This window comes from Pantherophis guttatus, chromosome 5, assembly GCF_059756535.1.
Source record: "Pantherophis guttatus breed Tessera chromosome 5, ASM5975653v1, whole genome shotgun sequence".
Lineage (NCBI taxonomy): Eukaryota > Metazoa > Chordata > Lepidosauria > Squamata > Colubridae > Pantherophis > Pantherophis guttatus.
The window spans coordinates 96,360,351-96,377,047 of record NC_142067.1 but is presented as its reverse complement, the minus strand read 5'-3'; the positions used below and the strand labels follow the sequence as shown (position 1 = coordinate 96,377,047).

The 16,697-nt window shown below is 33.8% G+C and overlaps 1 protein-coding gene across 4 annotated transcripts in view; it reads right to left on the bottom strand.

Moving 5' to 3' along the window:
- MAP4K4 (mitogen-activated protein kinase kinase kinase kinase 4) overlaps positions 1 to 16,697 on the bottom strand; it is a 147,622-nt gene that overhangs the window by 3,497 nt on the left and 127,428 nt on the right. For 2 of the 4 annotated variants that reach the window (XM_034419942.3, XM_034419989.3), the window contains 12 exons: positions 15,813 to 15,821; positions 15,106 to 15,281; positions 14,300 to 14,420; positions 13,113 to 13,304; positions 9,204 to 9,321; positions 8,784 to 8,954; positions 8,155 to 8,298; positions 5,215 to 5,349; positions 3,826 to 3,926; positions 2,569 to 2,718; positions 1,906 to 2,065; positions 57 to 196 (listed from right to left, as the gene is read on the bottom strand). In XM_034419942.3, coding sequence (XP_034275833.1) covers positions 57 to 196; positions 1,906 to 2,065; positions 2,569 to 2,718; positions 3,826 to 3,926; positions 5,215 to 5,349; positions 8,155 to 8,298; positions 8,784 to 8,954; positions 9,204 to 9,321; positions 13,113 to 13,304; positions 14,300 to 14,420; positions 15,106 to 15,281; positions 15,813 to 15,821 — 1,617 coding nt within the window. The remainder of the gene's footprint in view (positions 1 to 56; positions 197 to 1,905; positions 2,066 to 2,568; positions 2,719 to 3,825; positions 3,927 to 5,214; positions 5,350 to 8,154; positions 8,299 to 8,783; positions 8,955 to 9,203; positions 9,322 to 13,112; positions 13,305 to 14,299; positions 14,421 to 15,105; positions 15,282 to 15,812; positions 15,822 to 16,697) is intronic. The other 2 variants (XM_034419978.3, XM_034419999.3) reach the window with 1 other exon arrangement.

Sequence of the window (16,697 nt, the reverse complement as noted above, 5' to 3'; positions counted from 1 at the left end):
TAAAACTGCTAAACTGAGTATTAGAAGTAGAAAATATATACATATATATATCTTACCTTGTCATTACGTTCACATAGAAATTTGAGTCTTTGTGCTCTTTTGTGCATAAATACACCATCCAAATGTCCTGTTTCCACTGACCGTATTTCAATAGCCTTTTCTCCCCAGCCCATAATCTGATTAGATCGAATGTAGGCTTTAAGATAAAAAAAGGCCACTTTTAAATATAATAATAAACAGTAATCTCCATCTTGGGCATTCTACATCCTCTTAATTTTTCATACAAAACAAAAATTACATTTAATCTTGATGATATAAATATTCATTTAAAAAACTGAAGGAAAATATTTTGAGTTTAGATAAGCTTTTAGTTCAAATCTCACCAGGCTCAAGCTTGACTCAGCCTTCCATCGTTCCGAGGTAGGTAAAATGAAGACCCGGATTGTGAGGGCAATAAGCTGACTTTGTATAAAAAAGAACACCGCTTAGGGGGGCCTGAAAGCCCTACTAAGCAGGTATATACAAAAGTATGAAGGCTATTGCTTAACGCATAGTAAGCCTCCCTGAGTCTCCGGAAAAGGGCGGCATATAAATCGAACCAATAAATAAATAAATAAATAAATTACTATATTCTCTCTCTTATACGGAGATTAGGAAAAAACATATTCTGCCAATAACTGCTAGGTATCCTGGCCGTTCTGACACTACCTATCTTCAGTGGCTACTTAAAGATAAGCAGTCCATGACTACAGCACAGGTGGCCAGATTCTGCGCAGCAGCACTGGGGATTCGTCGCAAGCACGTGTCTTCTCCACCATAGTGATGTTATATAACAATTGTGGCAAACCTTTGTACTGCTTAGTCATTTCCCTTTTAGAATTGAATCTACAACAGTTTAGGGATTGCAACTATCATATAGTCAGACCATGTATAATAGACACTGGATTTTATTATAGATTTTAATTGCTATTTATTATTTTATACTAGAATTTTTAAGTGTATGTATGCTGAGTGCTTTTATTTGTTCTGGTCTCTGGTCTAAGACTGTAATAATAAATTGTTGTTGTAGTTAAAATAAATGCAGACGGACTGCTACTAAAACAAGTTTAATCTAGTGCTTAAGGCACCAGGCTAGAAAACAGGAGACAGTGAGTTCAAGTCCTGCCTTAGTCAGGAAAGCCTGCTGGGTGACTTTGGGCCAGTCACTCTCAGCCTAACACACCTCACACCATTGCTGTTATGGGGAAAATAGAAGAAGGAAGGTGTGTTGGATATGTTTGCCACCTTGCGTTATTTGTAAAAATTATAAAGGCAGCAAATAAATGAATAAATACACACACACACACCTCTTCAATTGTTAAAAGTACAAGAACATATAACTGTAAGCATATACATTCATAACAAATATTCTTTCTTCAATATTGTTTACCTCCCAATATATGTACAATTATAGCCTACAAATAATTGATTCTTTAATAATATTATCAAGACAAAAATACATAACATCAGATTATTTTAGAAAAATCTAACCGGGTACAAGAAGCTTGAAACATATTCTTTCTGAACTTGCTGCCATACAAAAATATCCATGGGGTATGTATATTTTGCTTGTCTGCAGTACCTCTGAACACCTTATAGGTGCAATTATGCATCATGGTCTATTTGGTTTTTTTTTCTCATTCAAAGCAATTAAACTTAAGCATAGGTAGACTGACTATAGGTATAGGTATAGCAGCAATATAGTTATTATTATGTCCTCTGACTTAGCAATAGAAATAGAAAATGTAATATTTATCAATCTGTCATGATATCTTAGATTGTTTAATAGCCAAAGTGACTGAATTGATAAAGAACCATTCATCTACCATTTTCTGAAAGTGTTTTGTAAAAGCTTGGCATACATACCCACAGATGTAGGCATTTCCCCCCACTGCAGAACCACATCTTTGGTGATTCTTCCATATGTGTTGACATACACTCCTTCATCCTCATAGCAAACAAGCAGTTCCATTCCATCAGTGTTAGGAAGAATAATGATCGCATGGGGCTGGATACTACACTGAATCTGTAAATACATGTATCTGTCAACTCCTGGTTGGCAAGAAGGTATTCCTCATTTTCTCTGAATTGAACCACATGTTTCCTAGACTGAGAAATAATCCATGGGATCATAAACGTTCTCAGATATAATGGATTTGTGTCACTCAGCTCTTCTTTTATTTATTGCTTACCAAAGCACAAAACTCATCTTTTCTAGTAGTTATGGAGATTCTGAATCATCCAGGTCACAGTTATCCCAAAGGTGCTTTTCCAAAGGCAACTGGACTTTCTTGATTTTTTTCCCTTTGAAAACATTTAAGAACTAAAAAAGCCTCTTTGGATGAGAAGTGAAATATTTTCAAAAGAAAAAAACCAAGGAAGTCCAGTTGTCTTTTGGAAAAGCACCTTTGGGATATAAGTTATTAATTACATGCCATCCTTTCAGCCTTTAGTATTTTTGGGATGATGTGTTTTGTCCATTATCAAAAATATGGGTTAATTAACGTGGTAACAATGCTACATACTTACATGAGTTGGAAGATAAATATCATACACTGATCCTGAGTCCACATCAACTGCATGAAAACCAGCAGAGGAACCATAGATCACCTTCAGTCTCTGGCCTTCTTCTACAGTAAGATCCACTAATAATGGCTTATGTACCAACTCTCCAAATGACTGTTAAGTAATAAAATAAGATACTGAAGAGATTATTTTGGAAACAACTATGGGAAATATTTCATCTGGAATGGACTAAGCAGTATTCATTGATTCCATCATTATTGTTCACTTGCTATATGGCAATGAACTTGAAATAGAACAATGACCCTTGCATGTGTATAATATTTTTAGATCAGATAATCGTATGCTTTTTACAATCTTTTACAAAAGTTTAGAGTTTGATCGCTACTGCTTCATTTCCTTTGTAAAAGCTACTGATTGAACTTTTACATAAATGAAGAAGAAAAATACCAATTAAAAGTAAGGGGAGAGGTGTTATATTTTAGAAGTGTTATTATGAAAATTCACCCTTAAGTAAATCTAGTCATTTTTTCAGAACTTCAAGTTCTGAAAGTGACTAGTTTTTTCCTATCAACCCTTTTTGTTTCCATTTGATTCCCTCATCTCTTTCTTAATAATCTTCCCTTTCTCCACCTTGAATATTCTTAAGCAGATCAATCAACAAAGTCTTATATCATTTTTCCTATGTAGTGCTAGCTAGCTCATCTAGCATGACTATTAACCTAAAACTTAGTAGTACATGGAAAGCCGTGCTTAATAAAAATCTACAAGCTGAAAGGAAAATAAGAGTAATATGGAAAATTACAACATTTCTGATTGGAGAACTGGCAACAAGTCTCATGACTTAAGGGTCACCAATAAAACATGTGTATATTATCCCTCATACACAGACCATGTTTCTACGAAAGCAATTATCCTCATATAAAAATGAAGGAAGCAAGAAAAGATGTCAAGTCATGCTTCTGGTTTCCTTACAGGATTAATGTCTCTCTTGAAGAATTAGTTTTTTATTTAATAGCCATAGACCTAAAGCACAACAATTTAAGAGTTCCATAAGAGTGTGGTAGATATAAGCTATATTTCAATTCTAGAGTAGCAATATTCCCAAATACTACTGGGTGAATTTGGATTTGTTACTGCCTAATGGATAACGGTCCCTATTTAAAACACCATATATCACAGTTAAAAACTGTTGACAGTTAAGTTCACTCTGACATTCTTCAATGACTTTTAACATATTTCAAGGGACAGAGGCACTCTTACCTTAAATGCCATAAATTTGTGGTATGGTTTTGGTGCCCAGGCATAGACCTCCACAGAACTTTTCAAAGCTATTACTAAGAATTTGATTCTTTCATATTTTACTAAAATTAAAAAGGACAAAAACATTTTGTAAAATTATTTAAATAAAATGTTTTATACAGCTGATAAGGCATCAAATTTCAATATGTATTGTAGAAAATATAAATATACACATCAGAGAGTTGATAGCTTAATTCACAAAATTATGAACTGTTGCTCTAAAATGATCTCAAATTACATAATAATAATTAACATTACATGTATGTAATATTGATACATAAAAATATATCAATAATTATAATTGCTTACTTTCTGCATATAAAACATACTAAAAGTCCACTTCGTTCCTTAGGCAGTAATACAATGTGTGTGTGTGTGTGTGTGTGTGTGTGTGTTTCTTTTTAGCCAGGTTCTTCCTACGTAAACCAAGATTTTTATGCAGCCCTAGTTCAGTGAAATCACAATCCACTAGTTTCTAGGCTTTTTTTTCAGGCAGCCAGCAAGCACCCTGCTTTCCATTGGGAGACTTAGTCTTAGACTTAGACTGAGACAATATATATATATATTTGCTTACATTAATTCCCCTAGTGATCAGAAGATAATATATCCTGCTAAAATAACTAGTTTGCTATTTCTTCATTGAAACATTAAAAATAGATTCTAGTTCAGACATATTCTTAAAGTATTCAATGACTCTTAACATGTTTTTTTTACCATACAAATGTGGGAGGGAGAGAGAAAAACTGATTATCAGTACTTACAAATACTAAGAAATGATTAGAAATGTTGGTAGGTAGAGAAAGAAAGCCAGTCCACAGAGAATGACTATTACGGATTTAGCTTTAAGATAAAACTAAAACCAGACCCAAAATTAGATGGCGTCTCTTCTTTGCAATAGAGTCAGCAGCAGTCAATGACTTCCTGGTGTTTCATTTATATATTTTCTAACAGGATAAGAGGGTCAGACTATCTTCTTAATACTTCCTAATATATATGATCCTACTGATACACAATTAATCTCTGCCATGTTTGGAATTGGTAAAATACTGTACGGGACAGGAAATTACTTCTCTCTATGTTTTGATCATTTTAGGAAATAAGATGATGCCAAGGAAGAGGAAAATATGAGGTTCATGCTCAATTCACAGTTGTTTGTATTAAATCATGCCTTAATATATATATAAATTCAACAAAACAGGGCATCCTTAAGAGCATTTATTTTGAAAATGTGAAATATACAGCTGTATTTTTATGCCATATGATTTACTCATAAAAATCAAAACTTCTCTTTTGTTAGGAAGTTCACTTATAACCAGAATTGCTTTCAAATGAAGATAATGAATTACTCACCAACTTTGTAGTGTACACAGCCTTCTAAATCACCTACGGTTGTCCAACCCTGTTTTTTTTCTACTTCAGGATCATTGTGAAGGATCTTGTTTCTTAACCACGAGAGGTAATAAACTCTCAATTTATTTTTCTTACCTAGGCATAAAGTATTTTCTTAAGAACAGGCAAGGTTTACACTATTACACTATGTAGAATAATTCAGTAATTACTAGAATTGTATGGAAGCAACTGTATATGATTCTATCCCACGTAATTTTATCTGCCATAGAGATTCTTATTCAGAACTTTAACTTTTTTTAAAAAAATGCTTATGTAGCCATAGTACTCCTACTCCAAATACAAGATTTATGAAGGCAAACTTCCTAAATTGTATTTTAAAAGAAAATATATCCTACTCCCAGGAACCAGTAATCTGTTTAGAAGAAAGAATCATCTGCTAGAGGTGACTCTCATTTGAGTAATGGAATAACATAGTAATATAAGCACAGTGGTATCACAAAAATGAAGTTCATAGAATAGTTGTATTTGATAAAAACATGAAATATTTTTCCTTATTTAAAAAAACATTAAGAACACAAAAGAGCAACAAATCTATCACTGTACTTTTTATCCAATCACATGATCAGAAGGAGCTGATCAAGATGTAAATGGAATAGTAACTTCTAGAAGTCTTTTCTATATAACAGCTGTTCTGTGGTTCTCACACTAAGCCTTTTATAGCCACCACTGTCATCACTGAAGTAGCAAGGAAGATTTCTGACTGAATTGTGGGCAAGTGATGTATTCAGGAGAGAATATGAAGAACCGAAGCAAACATTTAAAAAGTGTGACAAATATGAAAGTGCCTAAATTGTACCTGATACTAAAATATGTAGTAAAAATAAAAATAAATTAGCAAGTAGCTACAAAATAATTTGTCCAAACTGAATGAACTGACTTTATTACGACAAACATTATTACGAAATTATTACGAAATGGAATTCAATGTGCATGAATGCAAAGTGATTCACTTTGGAACAAAAAAAAAAAGCACACCACCAAATAAAATGAAAAAAAAAACCAAGCTTGTTCAGCTAGTAGAAACCAGGAAAAGAATCAACAACAATAGAAAATATCAACCAGGCATGACTAGAAATAATTAAGAGAGTGAAAATAAACTCACCAAATACATTAATGCCTGTACAATCCCAAATGATTGAACTACACTTGAATTATATGTACAGCTCTAGTTACCTGATTTTAGCTAGAAAATGTGCAGAATGTAGCAATCATCAGGGCTGCTCCTCTGTATCTGAATGACTTATTAATTATGTTGTGCCAATTTATGCAAGACAGAACTTGACTCAAGGCACCATGTCTTAAATGCAAATGTTGAAGGACCATCTAGTTAGCCTCTATAGCTGTGATTTGATCCTCCCTTCATCTAATCCAATAGAGTTAAATTCTTAGCAGCTAATAATTTCATCCTCAATCAATTTGTCTGATACTTTTCAAAGTCAGCTAAGTTGGTGACTTCATGAAATTTGAGAAGGAGTGCTACTCTTTTTTTAATTTTAAAATTCCTGCCATTTAGTTTGCCTAGATGTACTGATTTTGCTATAACTATTCTAACCACATAGTATATATTACCCATGCATAATGGATGGATACCTCTAGAATTTCTTTCATTTTTTTCTAAATTAAATACTTCAAATGTTATCTTCCCCTCATAAGACAATTGTTCAAATCCAGTTATCATTTTAGCTACCCGTTTCTACAGACTTTAGAAAGTATATTTTTAATTAAAATACTGCAATATTTCCAAACCACATTACCAAGTTTTAATTTATTTATGCAAACTCGTATACTGCATTTATGATTTCCAGAATGCATTTATTCACTGAAGGTGGGGTAGGAGGGGTTGCGATGTTTTTGAGCTACATTATTCAATATTTTCAATTTCATAGATCCATTCTTAAAAATTGATTAATGAAACTTATATTGAAGTTTTACTAAATTAAATCAACATTTCATCTTTAACAATGAAGTTGTGTCTTAATAAAATTTCTTTAACAAAACATCCTAATTTTAATATGAAGAAATCAGGTTACAGAATGCTTTTATGTAGAAGTAGCAGCTTTTTTTTTTTATTAAACTCATATTCTGATTATCCTTCAGGAGTTCAAAGTAACTTACAGCTCATCCTTCTCCATTTTCCTCCCACAATAACAACCCTGCAGACTAGATTGGTCAAAGAATGTACAACTGGTCATTCATACTATTTCTGGTCACAGGAATAGTATGAATGTAAGGTAGCATGCAAGTTTATATTACAGATTTTCATCATTCAGACCAATCCTGGTTGAATGACATTTATTTTATTACATCGTTTCAGTTTGAATAATGCCAGTAATATAAATCAAATAAGTTATCAATGATTCAGATAGTATAAACAAGAGTTGCCTTTACTATGTTTCTTTGAAATTTGGCATAGGTTTGGACTATGATATATCACAAAACAGATATAAACCAGAAAACATTACAATATATATATGCTTGCTTATATGCTTGTAATCCAGTAGCAATTTTTAAAGCTGTGATTTACAGTTATAAAGCAACATAGTTTTAGTCAAGACATAATGTAAGCAAGAATAATGAAGGGTAGTAGGAACTGCTGTGATAATGGAGTCATTCAATAAGTTTATACCCATTTTATAGCAACCTTGATTATAAAAACAGGTATTATAATTCCCCCTGAATATGCATCAGATTTTTAATCAGATAGTGTGTTTATCAAATATTCTTTGGAAAAAAATGAAAACTATTATCATATAGTAAAAAAATTGGCTTCTAATATTATTTGTTCTTCTTGCAGGAAGCAGACACTTGTAAGTGTAAAATACAGGCACAGCGCATTAGTAATATTGCTCTTAAGGTTATCAAAAAAGAACTTTTGTCTACCTGATATTGTCACCAAGACATTCAAACCTTCAAGTACATCCATTTGCTGAAATCTCCTTCTGTTTATTAGTGGATAAACTTTCCCTTGACCACTCCGATCTAGTAACATCAGGCCACTTTCTGTCCCCACTAATAAATTAACTCCTAGAAAAAACAAGATTAAGGCAAACACAAGTTAATTGGATTTTGGATTTGCTATTGTGGAATATTTAGCTTTTTAAATATCCAACAAATATTACTATGGTATAAAACCTATAAAATAGCTTTGAAATACTTCATAGCCCAGAAATGGCTTTGAAAAACTTCATAGCCCTGTATCAGGAATGTTCATACTCTGCTTCAATTTTCAGTTCTCAGTAAGAAATACTTATTAACAATTCTACTGGTTACTATTAGAATCAAAGCCTGCCATTAAAATTATTAATACAAAATCTAAACATGACAAACCAGACTTATCATTAAGACACATCTTAATTTCCATGTTCATAAGTAGGACTAGATCCAGATCTAATTAATAAGCCAGTTACAAAACCAGCACAATTTCTATATTAATTGATTCATGATTTTATGAATAAGCCTACAACTTTCAAATATAGGAATGAAGTAGCAGTCAACAATAGATACTCTACCCCATAAGGCAGCACATAAGATTTCAGAATTGAATCTCTTCTTGTATTTGCGGATCTCTGGGGTGTCACTCTGTGGCCGTGTATTTGTAGGATTGACATTAACAACTGATCCTTTTCTGGTTGGATCCTGCCTTATTGCTTCTGATCTCATTGCTTCATTAGAAAATCCTACTGCAGAAAGGGATAGAAGAGAGAAAAATGTAAAAAAATAGAAAAATATTTAGTAATCTTAATATGCAGATGTTATACCTACCCGGACACATTATGTTAAAGATCTCAATGATCTCAAAATAATTATGGTTGGTTTTTGCCTTTACAAAAATATAAATGAAAACATTAAAATAAAGGGACATTATAAATGTATATACACTTTAAAAAATATTTTTATACCATTGATTTCTTGCTACTCGTTTAACTTACCAACAGAAGTCACAGTTGTTCCACTAGATGGAGATATCTGTAGTAATCTGGGGTCTATAAAAGGTGTGAAGGAAGATGAAGATTTGTGTTTCTGCAGTGTGTTACTAGCGGACTGAGTCTGCAATGTAAATTTCAAATAATCACCTTAATAAAACAATTTCGTTCTTAAAGAAACAGACATTTCATCTAGCTGTTACTATACAGCCTTATTTTCAGAAGCTTTCTTACCCCCTTTTCCCCAAGCGCTACCTATGTAGAGGCAACCTTAGTATTTCTTAAAAATAAGTAAAATTTAAAGTGCTTATCACTGCTATGATAAGTTTTGTCCACTAAGCAGCCTTTGCTTCAGCTTTTACAGACTGTATTCTGAATGTATTAAGCTTTACACTAAAAACTTAGAAGAATCTCCTCCTGTTGAAATAGGAGGCCCTGTTTGCTAAACCTTGGATTTTATTGTACAAATTATTCTTTTTTTTATTTCATTGTATTACTTCCTACATTATATTTCCGCCCTGCATCTTTTATACTGTCAGTAACCAATTGGAAAATATCTCCTCCATATGCAACAAAGTATGAGCAATTAAAAATCAGCTTTATAATTTTAACTTGCAATGATTTTTAGGATTATTTTCTTTTTAAAAATTTTATTTTGAAAATTGGAATCTTGCCAGAAAGCTGCAGCATGTTCTTCCACCATCATTTTCACAGCAAAATATTAAGACAGTATTAAACAAGTGGAATTATTAGGAGGGGAAAGATGTAAATGATGACATGAAGGCACTGGTGCATCTTGTTATAACACTAAACATGAAAAACACAAACAAGGAAGGAAAATGAAGTGATGAAACTGTTAGAATGGCTTTTAAAACTTGTCATATATGTGGGTTAAATGTCGTACAGACTGTGCTGTATCTTAAAAGAGAATGACAGGAGTGAAAAATTAAGTATGCCATATAAAGTTGATCTAGGAAAAAAATTTACATTTAAATTGTTTCATGCCTTTTCCACTCATGCTGTTCAGTCTTCTTTCCAAGTAAATTTCTATCATTGGACATCTTTCACCATGGCCTCTTAACAAAAAATGTTTTTTCTCATTTGCATATTATTTTGCTTCCATAAAACATATTTTCTCCAGAAACAAAGTACATATAATGTAATATTAGGAGAATAATGAGGCTAGCACACTATGCTACCTGTTGATCATACTGTGCAATTACTGACGTAAGATTTCTTCATGTGGAAGGATCTCTTTTACCATAGGATGAATATCAGATAAGCAAATTCATGCTAATAAATGAAGCTTTCATTAGTAGAATAAAACCATTTTATACAATCTATTTGTATCAAATGGTGTGCAAAAATATTATTTTCAAAAGCTTTATTAGAAAAAAGAATTAGGGAGATCTTTATCATTGTTACATTAATACCTGCAATAGCAATAGCACTTAGACTTCACAGTGCTTTATAGCCATCTCTAAGCATATTTACAGAGTCAGCATATTGCCCCCAACAATCTGGGTCCTCAATGCAAGCTTTACTGTCAGTAAGGGACTCCATTTGTCATATTACCTAAAAGAATTGCACAAACTGCATTTTTATTTACTTTGCTGAGAGAGCATTTAAATAGAACTGGCCATTACATGATACAGAATTTCTCATTACATACTGATATTACCTAAGTGTTGATATAAATCATAATTGCATTTATAGTTTAGCAACTTGATAAAATTTCAATTCATTTCAGAAAAGAAGATAGCCTTTCTGTTCAGTTGAGTGCATGCTTGAGTGTCATGTATTTCATTTCATAAGAGGTTTAAATGTATAAACTATACAATTTATCAAATAATGAACCCTCTTAATAGTAGGTGTAACTAGGAAGTGGTATGCTAGGTACTACACTCACAGAGAAGTTAGGAAAATGTGAAAGCGTCCTAAATTGAGGGTCTAGAACCTGGTATACCATATTTATTTTTCTGGTTTGTTTCATTTTTCTAGTTTATATGATCTACTAAATGGACAAAGTGTCCATGACTTGTTAAATGCATCTGATCTTAAGAGGAAACAGCACATGTAATCAAAGCAGCACATGCTACATAGAATTTGTTTTGTTATCTGAATGCAATCTACATCTATTTCTAAAATATTTAGGAACCTTTGGTCATTTACCATAATTTCTATATTAAATAGAGAAATAGATTTATTTTCAGATATTCTAACTGATTACTGGACAAGCAACATCACTATGCTTCATGTCATGTGGTTGATAATGCCTGTCTGATTTTAAAAAGCAATATATAAGGATTTCCCTTTTTCTAATGTGAAATAAGTAAAGAGCGTTGACATGGAATTTACTGTTAATCACTCTTAGGAAGTAATGAGGCATATAAACTAATTGCTGTTTATAAGGTATACCTACTGTGCCTTATTAGCCTCACTCTCTTACAATGCTGGAAGCTGGGTGAAGATTTCATCTCAAAACTTTGTTCAGATCCAACCCCTCAAACTGCAATTAAAGTATTGCTTCAGAATTTAGATGGTAAGCACTTTTACCAGAAAATTACCCAATTAGTTGCCAGATTGCCTTTTTGCATTACTAAACATGAGCTGCCATTACAGTTTTAAGCATCCTGTGACTAGTTGTATGCCATTTAGACTGTCTTAAATCTTGCGGTGATTTTATACGGATTAGCCTATTATTGCTGTGGCATGCTTTGCTTCTGATTGAAAAATCTGAAAAAGAGCTTTAAGTCAAGGGTCCCCAAGCCCCGGGCTATGGCCCACCACCAGGCCGTGGCTTATTTGGAACCAGGCAGCGTGAGTGGACCAGTGCGCATGTGTACACGCACTCAACTTGTGCGAATGGTGAACCAGCTCATGTGCACATACGTATGCAGCTCAACTTGCACAGGTTGATCTGCATGCTCTGGTCCACCACTTTCACAAGTCGATCTGCACATGCATGTGTGTACACTGGTCTGCTGCTCGCGTGGCCTGGTTCCCCTCCCCCCTCGCAAGGCCACCAGGATGCAAAGGTTGGGGCCACTGCTCTAAGTGGTTGAAAATAGGGGTATTTAACTTCCATTCAGTAACCAATTTCAAAGCAGCCTCATTGCTCTCATACATGAAAAGTCAGTTTGAGTAAAGTGTTACCCTACAGAATGAAATGAAACTGCTCCTATGCTAAAACTTGTATTTAGAAGAATTCACATGCAGTAATTTAACCTATCTTCTTTATTGCCAGCAGATAACATTTTACATCTCTTAATAGCCTGCAAACTGAAAAGGTATTTGTATTCTGGGAAAACAGCCTCCTATTTTATAGACTCCTGTCAGAGCAGAATCATATGTTAAAAACAAAGACAGCTCATTTTAACTAACATTCTAAAATAAAACAAATTTAGTAATTCCTAAAAAGAAACTGATTATTATATTAATATTTCTCTAAAGGTTCCACTTATGGCTAGATGGAGAAAACTTCCTTTGTGATATAATGCACCGTTTTCTAAAGCAAGGACTCTCTATGTGCATATTTTTCCAGCACTGTGCTAAATCAGACAGCATTGTTACTTGAAAAAGCCAATCACACTAGGGTTACTTTTAGACACTCTTCCCAAAATAGCTTTGAAAGAAATACTGATAAAAACACTTGGTTTAGGTGAAAAGCCATGCAATTAATCACTTGTAAAAAGCAAAACAAAATAGTAGTCAACTGGCAAATTTGGGGTAAAAATTCTGTAGTTCAGAGGGTTGGCACATAAGAGCTGAAATGTGTTACTTTGCGGGAGTGAAGGGACAGTGACAGGAAGAAGAGCAGCAGAAGGGACGCTAGTTGGAAATCCTCTGGATACTAGCTATTAGGAAATACATTTATAACCCTGTGAAAGCAGCCAGCTGTGGTGCAAGACATACCTCATTAGTAGTTAGCTTGTCCTGGGGTGTCTGTGGGGACATGGTGGGTGTCGGCTGGCTGGAGGATGGGGAGGAGGAGGTGGAGGAAGTGGAGGAGGAATGGCTTTGCTGTAAGAGATCTGGCAAGAGGTGAATACGACCGGCAAAGCCATTGCTCTCATGATGGCTGGCACGCTTTGTGTCAACTGTACTCTGTAGAAAAAACAGGCACACTTGTCTTGCTCAAGTGCTGTGTACAAGTCTATGCCCCTAGCAAAATGATCTATTTTAAATGTTTCAACCAATGCATTAATCAAACAAGCCTTCACTGTGGAGTGGGGCTTACTATATTAAGTTTCTTTTTTCTTGCAAAGCCAATTACTTTACTGGCAAATTTAAGTTTCTACAGATCACATCTATGATGGCACCTGTGTGCCTTCTCCTTGTGACTTTTCTTGCTATCATGCTTGCATTCAATTATCATTCTGACGAATGTCCTAATTTACCTGTATAAACCATAATTATGCCATCTAAATATGGGGGCTCAATTACAAAAATGATGTTTACTTGAAAAATAAGAAATGTAATTAGTAAAGTTCATGCCCTTTGATGTACCTAACCTAATATACCAGGAAGTTCAAAGCAACAGAAGCATTTTCTCAACCGTTTCTTACATAATCTCTTATGACACCAATACTATGGCCCAACATTTCCTAAAGATAAGCTGCCTTGGTCTTGAAACCTGCCAAGATAGGAAATGTCTTGTGTAAACTGGCTGAACTCTTCAGTGAGATAGTGTGGTGTAACTGTAAGTGATTTAAAATGAACTACATGATCCTTATTTTACTGTCTCAGGGCTGTCTCACCAATTGATTTTTTACCTTCTCTTAAGCTGCCATTAAAAGTGATATAAATGCAACTGGCTTTATACTAGGTTCCTGCTAGGACATCTACAGTTTTTTTTAATTCCACATTAGAAGAGATTAAAATAAACACTGTAGAATCAGACAACAGTCATTCCAATGTATGCATGCAAAACACAGTGGAAACAGTGGGTGAAAACTAGTATTCTCTTTGCATGCTCTAAATCTCTTTATTCATCAATGGCTACCTTCTGGGTCTCTAACCAATTTTAAAATGAGAAAAGATAAATGAGAGAATGAATGAATTGATGAAAAGGAACAAATTACATCCTGAAAGATCATTACCTGTCGGACGATTAAAGTGCCCTCCTTGGAAGGAGTCATAGCAGGTTCACTTTCCACATCATCATGCACAATCATTGTTTTCACTGATTCTGTTTCTCCATTGCTGAGGTTCAAAGTGGATCTGTTTGGTGACAACATTTCATCATTGGTGCTTCAATATTCACGATTCACTACAATATTAAAATAACTGCAACTATGGACTTTCTAAAGAATTATTTATTACTTATTCGTGAAAGACCTGTCTTTTAAGAGATTATGGAATTAAATGAATTGTTATTGTTAGCATAGCTAACTAAGTCTAGTTACATAGACTTAGCCTTTTATTTTTCTCAATTTATTGTTCAATTTTCTTAAAGTTTATTTTTAGAAGTATATACTAAAAAGGACAACCCTATAAATTACAAAAGGGGTGCAGTGGCTCCGTGGCTAAGATGCTAAGCTTGTCGATCTAAAGGTTGGCAGTTCAGCGGTTTGAATCCCTAGTGCCGTGTAACAGGGTGAGCTTCCATTATTTGTCCCAGCTTCTGCCAACCTAGCAGTTTGAAAGTATGTAAAAAATGCAAGTAGAAAAATAGGGACCACTTTCGGTGGGAAGGTAACAGCATTCTGTGCGCCTTTGGCGTTTAGTCATGCTGGCCACATGACCACGGAGACGTCTTCGAACAGCACTGGCTCTTTGGCTTTGAAACGGAGATGAGCACTGCCCCCTAGAGTCGGGAAAGACTAGCATATATGTGCGAGGGGAACCTTTACGTTATAGATTACAAAGATTCTTTAATAAAGAAACTAGGAAAAATGCAACTAACACTGCTCTGGCATCTTCAGGCCCAGAAGTAGATTCATCAACTCCTTCTTGCTCCATATCATCCTCCTCCTCATCTGTGGTTCCTGATTCTTCACTTGATGATGAATAATCTGTCACTTTGTGAGGTGGTCGTACATCTTCCACTGCCCGCAATTCCTTTGCTAAAGCAGTTAAATCCTAGGAAAAAAAGCATATCATAATATTGTTGCAAAATTAATGATGAGCACTGCCTGTTTCAACAGGTTTTTCCAATTAATTGGATCCCATTAATTAACTGATACTGGATCCCATTAATTAACTGAAACTTTTATTCTACAATTGGTAAATGATTTTAGGAAATACTCATAAACATAACATGGTATATGTTTTAATGCTTTAATTCTAATAGAATTAAATCAAGCAAAACTCACTTCATATAAACTTCACAGCAGGATTGGAAATTTAACATCTCCTGAGATAGTACATGGGTGTAATTTAATGGATTTCTTTTTCTATAAACTTTCTTAATTTAGCTTTATCATATAATCCCTCCCCTCCTAGTACCTGCTATATTCTGCCCAGTTTTGCTAACAATAGTCCATGAGTTTCCATAGATTTCTTTGGGCAATTTCCAATGGCCACATGTGGAAGAAAAGGATGGGAAGTTTTGTAAATTTAAATTAAGTCATGTTAAGGTTTGAAGTTATTCCATAAATTAACTCTACTTACCACTTCTCCCTAAAGTTCAGTCACATGTCAAAATAAGCAAATCAACATTGGACCAAGGTAAGATGCATGGTTTGGGAAAGAAAGGTAAAATACAAAATTAGTACAGGAATTAAGGCACTTATCTTGGAGGTTCACAATACTAAAATTATAACATTGGCTTCTTAAACATTTAAATGAAGGAATGAAATACATAACTAAAATGCAACATTAATTCATGAACTAATCCAGTTATCTTGGGTCTTAAAGATACTAAAATTACAGCAGTGGCTTACTTAAAATTTTAAATAAAGGAGTAAGAAAGTAGAGCATGAAATAAGAGCGTGACATGGGATTATAAATAAGAATCAGTATAACGGAAAGTAGAAGCTTGTTTTTCTCCATTTTCCTTTAAATTTTATAAGAAACAGTAATATAAAAACCAAAAACATCTGTGCTGAATCAGACAAATGGACTCCTTCTACCAAAAGTCAAAATGATATCAATGGGAAGAAAAAGGCAGATGTGAGATTTAAGGAAACAAATTAATTTTTTGAATATTTGAATCAAATTAGATTTTGAAGATCCGCTGATCTTCAGAAAAGCTTTCTATTAGTGCATAAATAAACAAGCTAATTTTAATGTACGGGAAAACTATAATTGTGGGAAACTATGAGTACAGATTTAATTATAGAAATGAAAGGCAACATCCCTTTTACTGCTGGATGAAATTCAACTAGGAGAAAGAAGAAATGGCTGACTTTTTACTATCTGTACAGATTGGCCTTTCAGTACATCATCTCTGCTGAATGGAAGGGTGCTAGTGTTCACTGGGCAAGAGACCTAAAGGCAATTCAATAGGGCTTTCAGAAAAAAAATGCTTGCAAATTGAAAACTATGTTTTCCTGA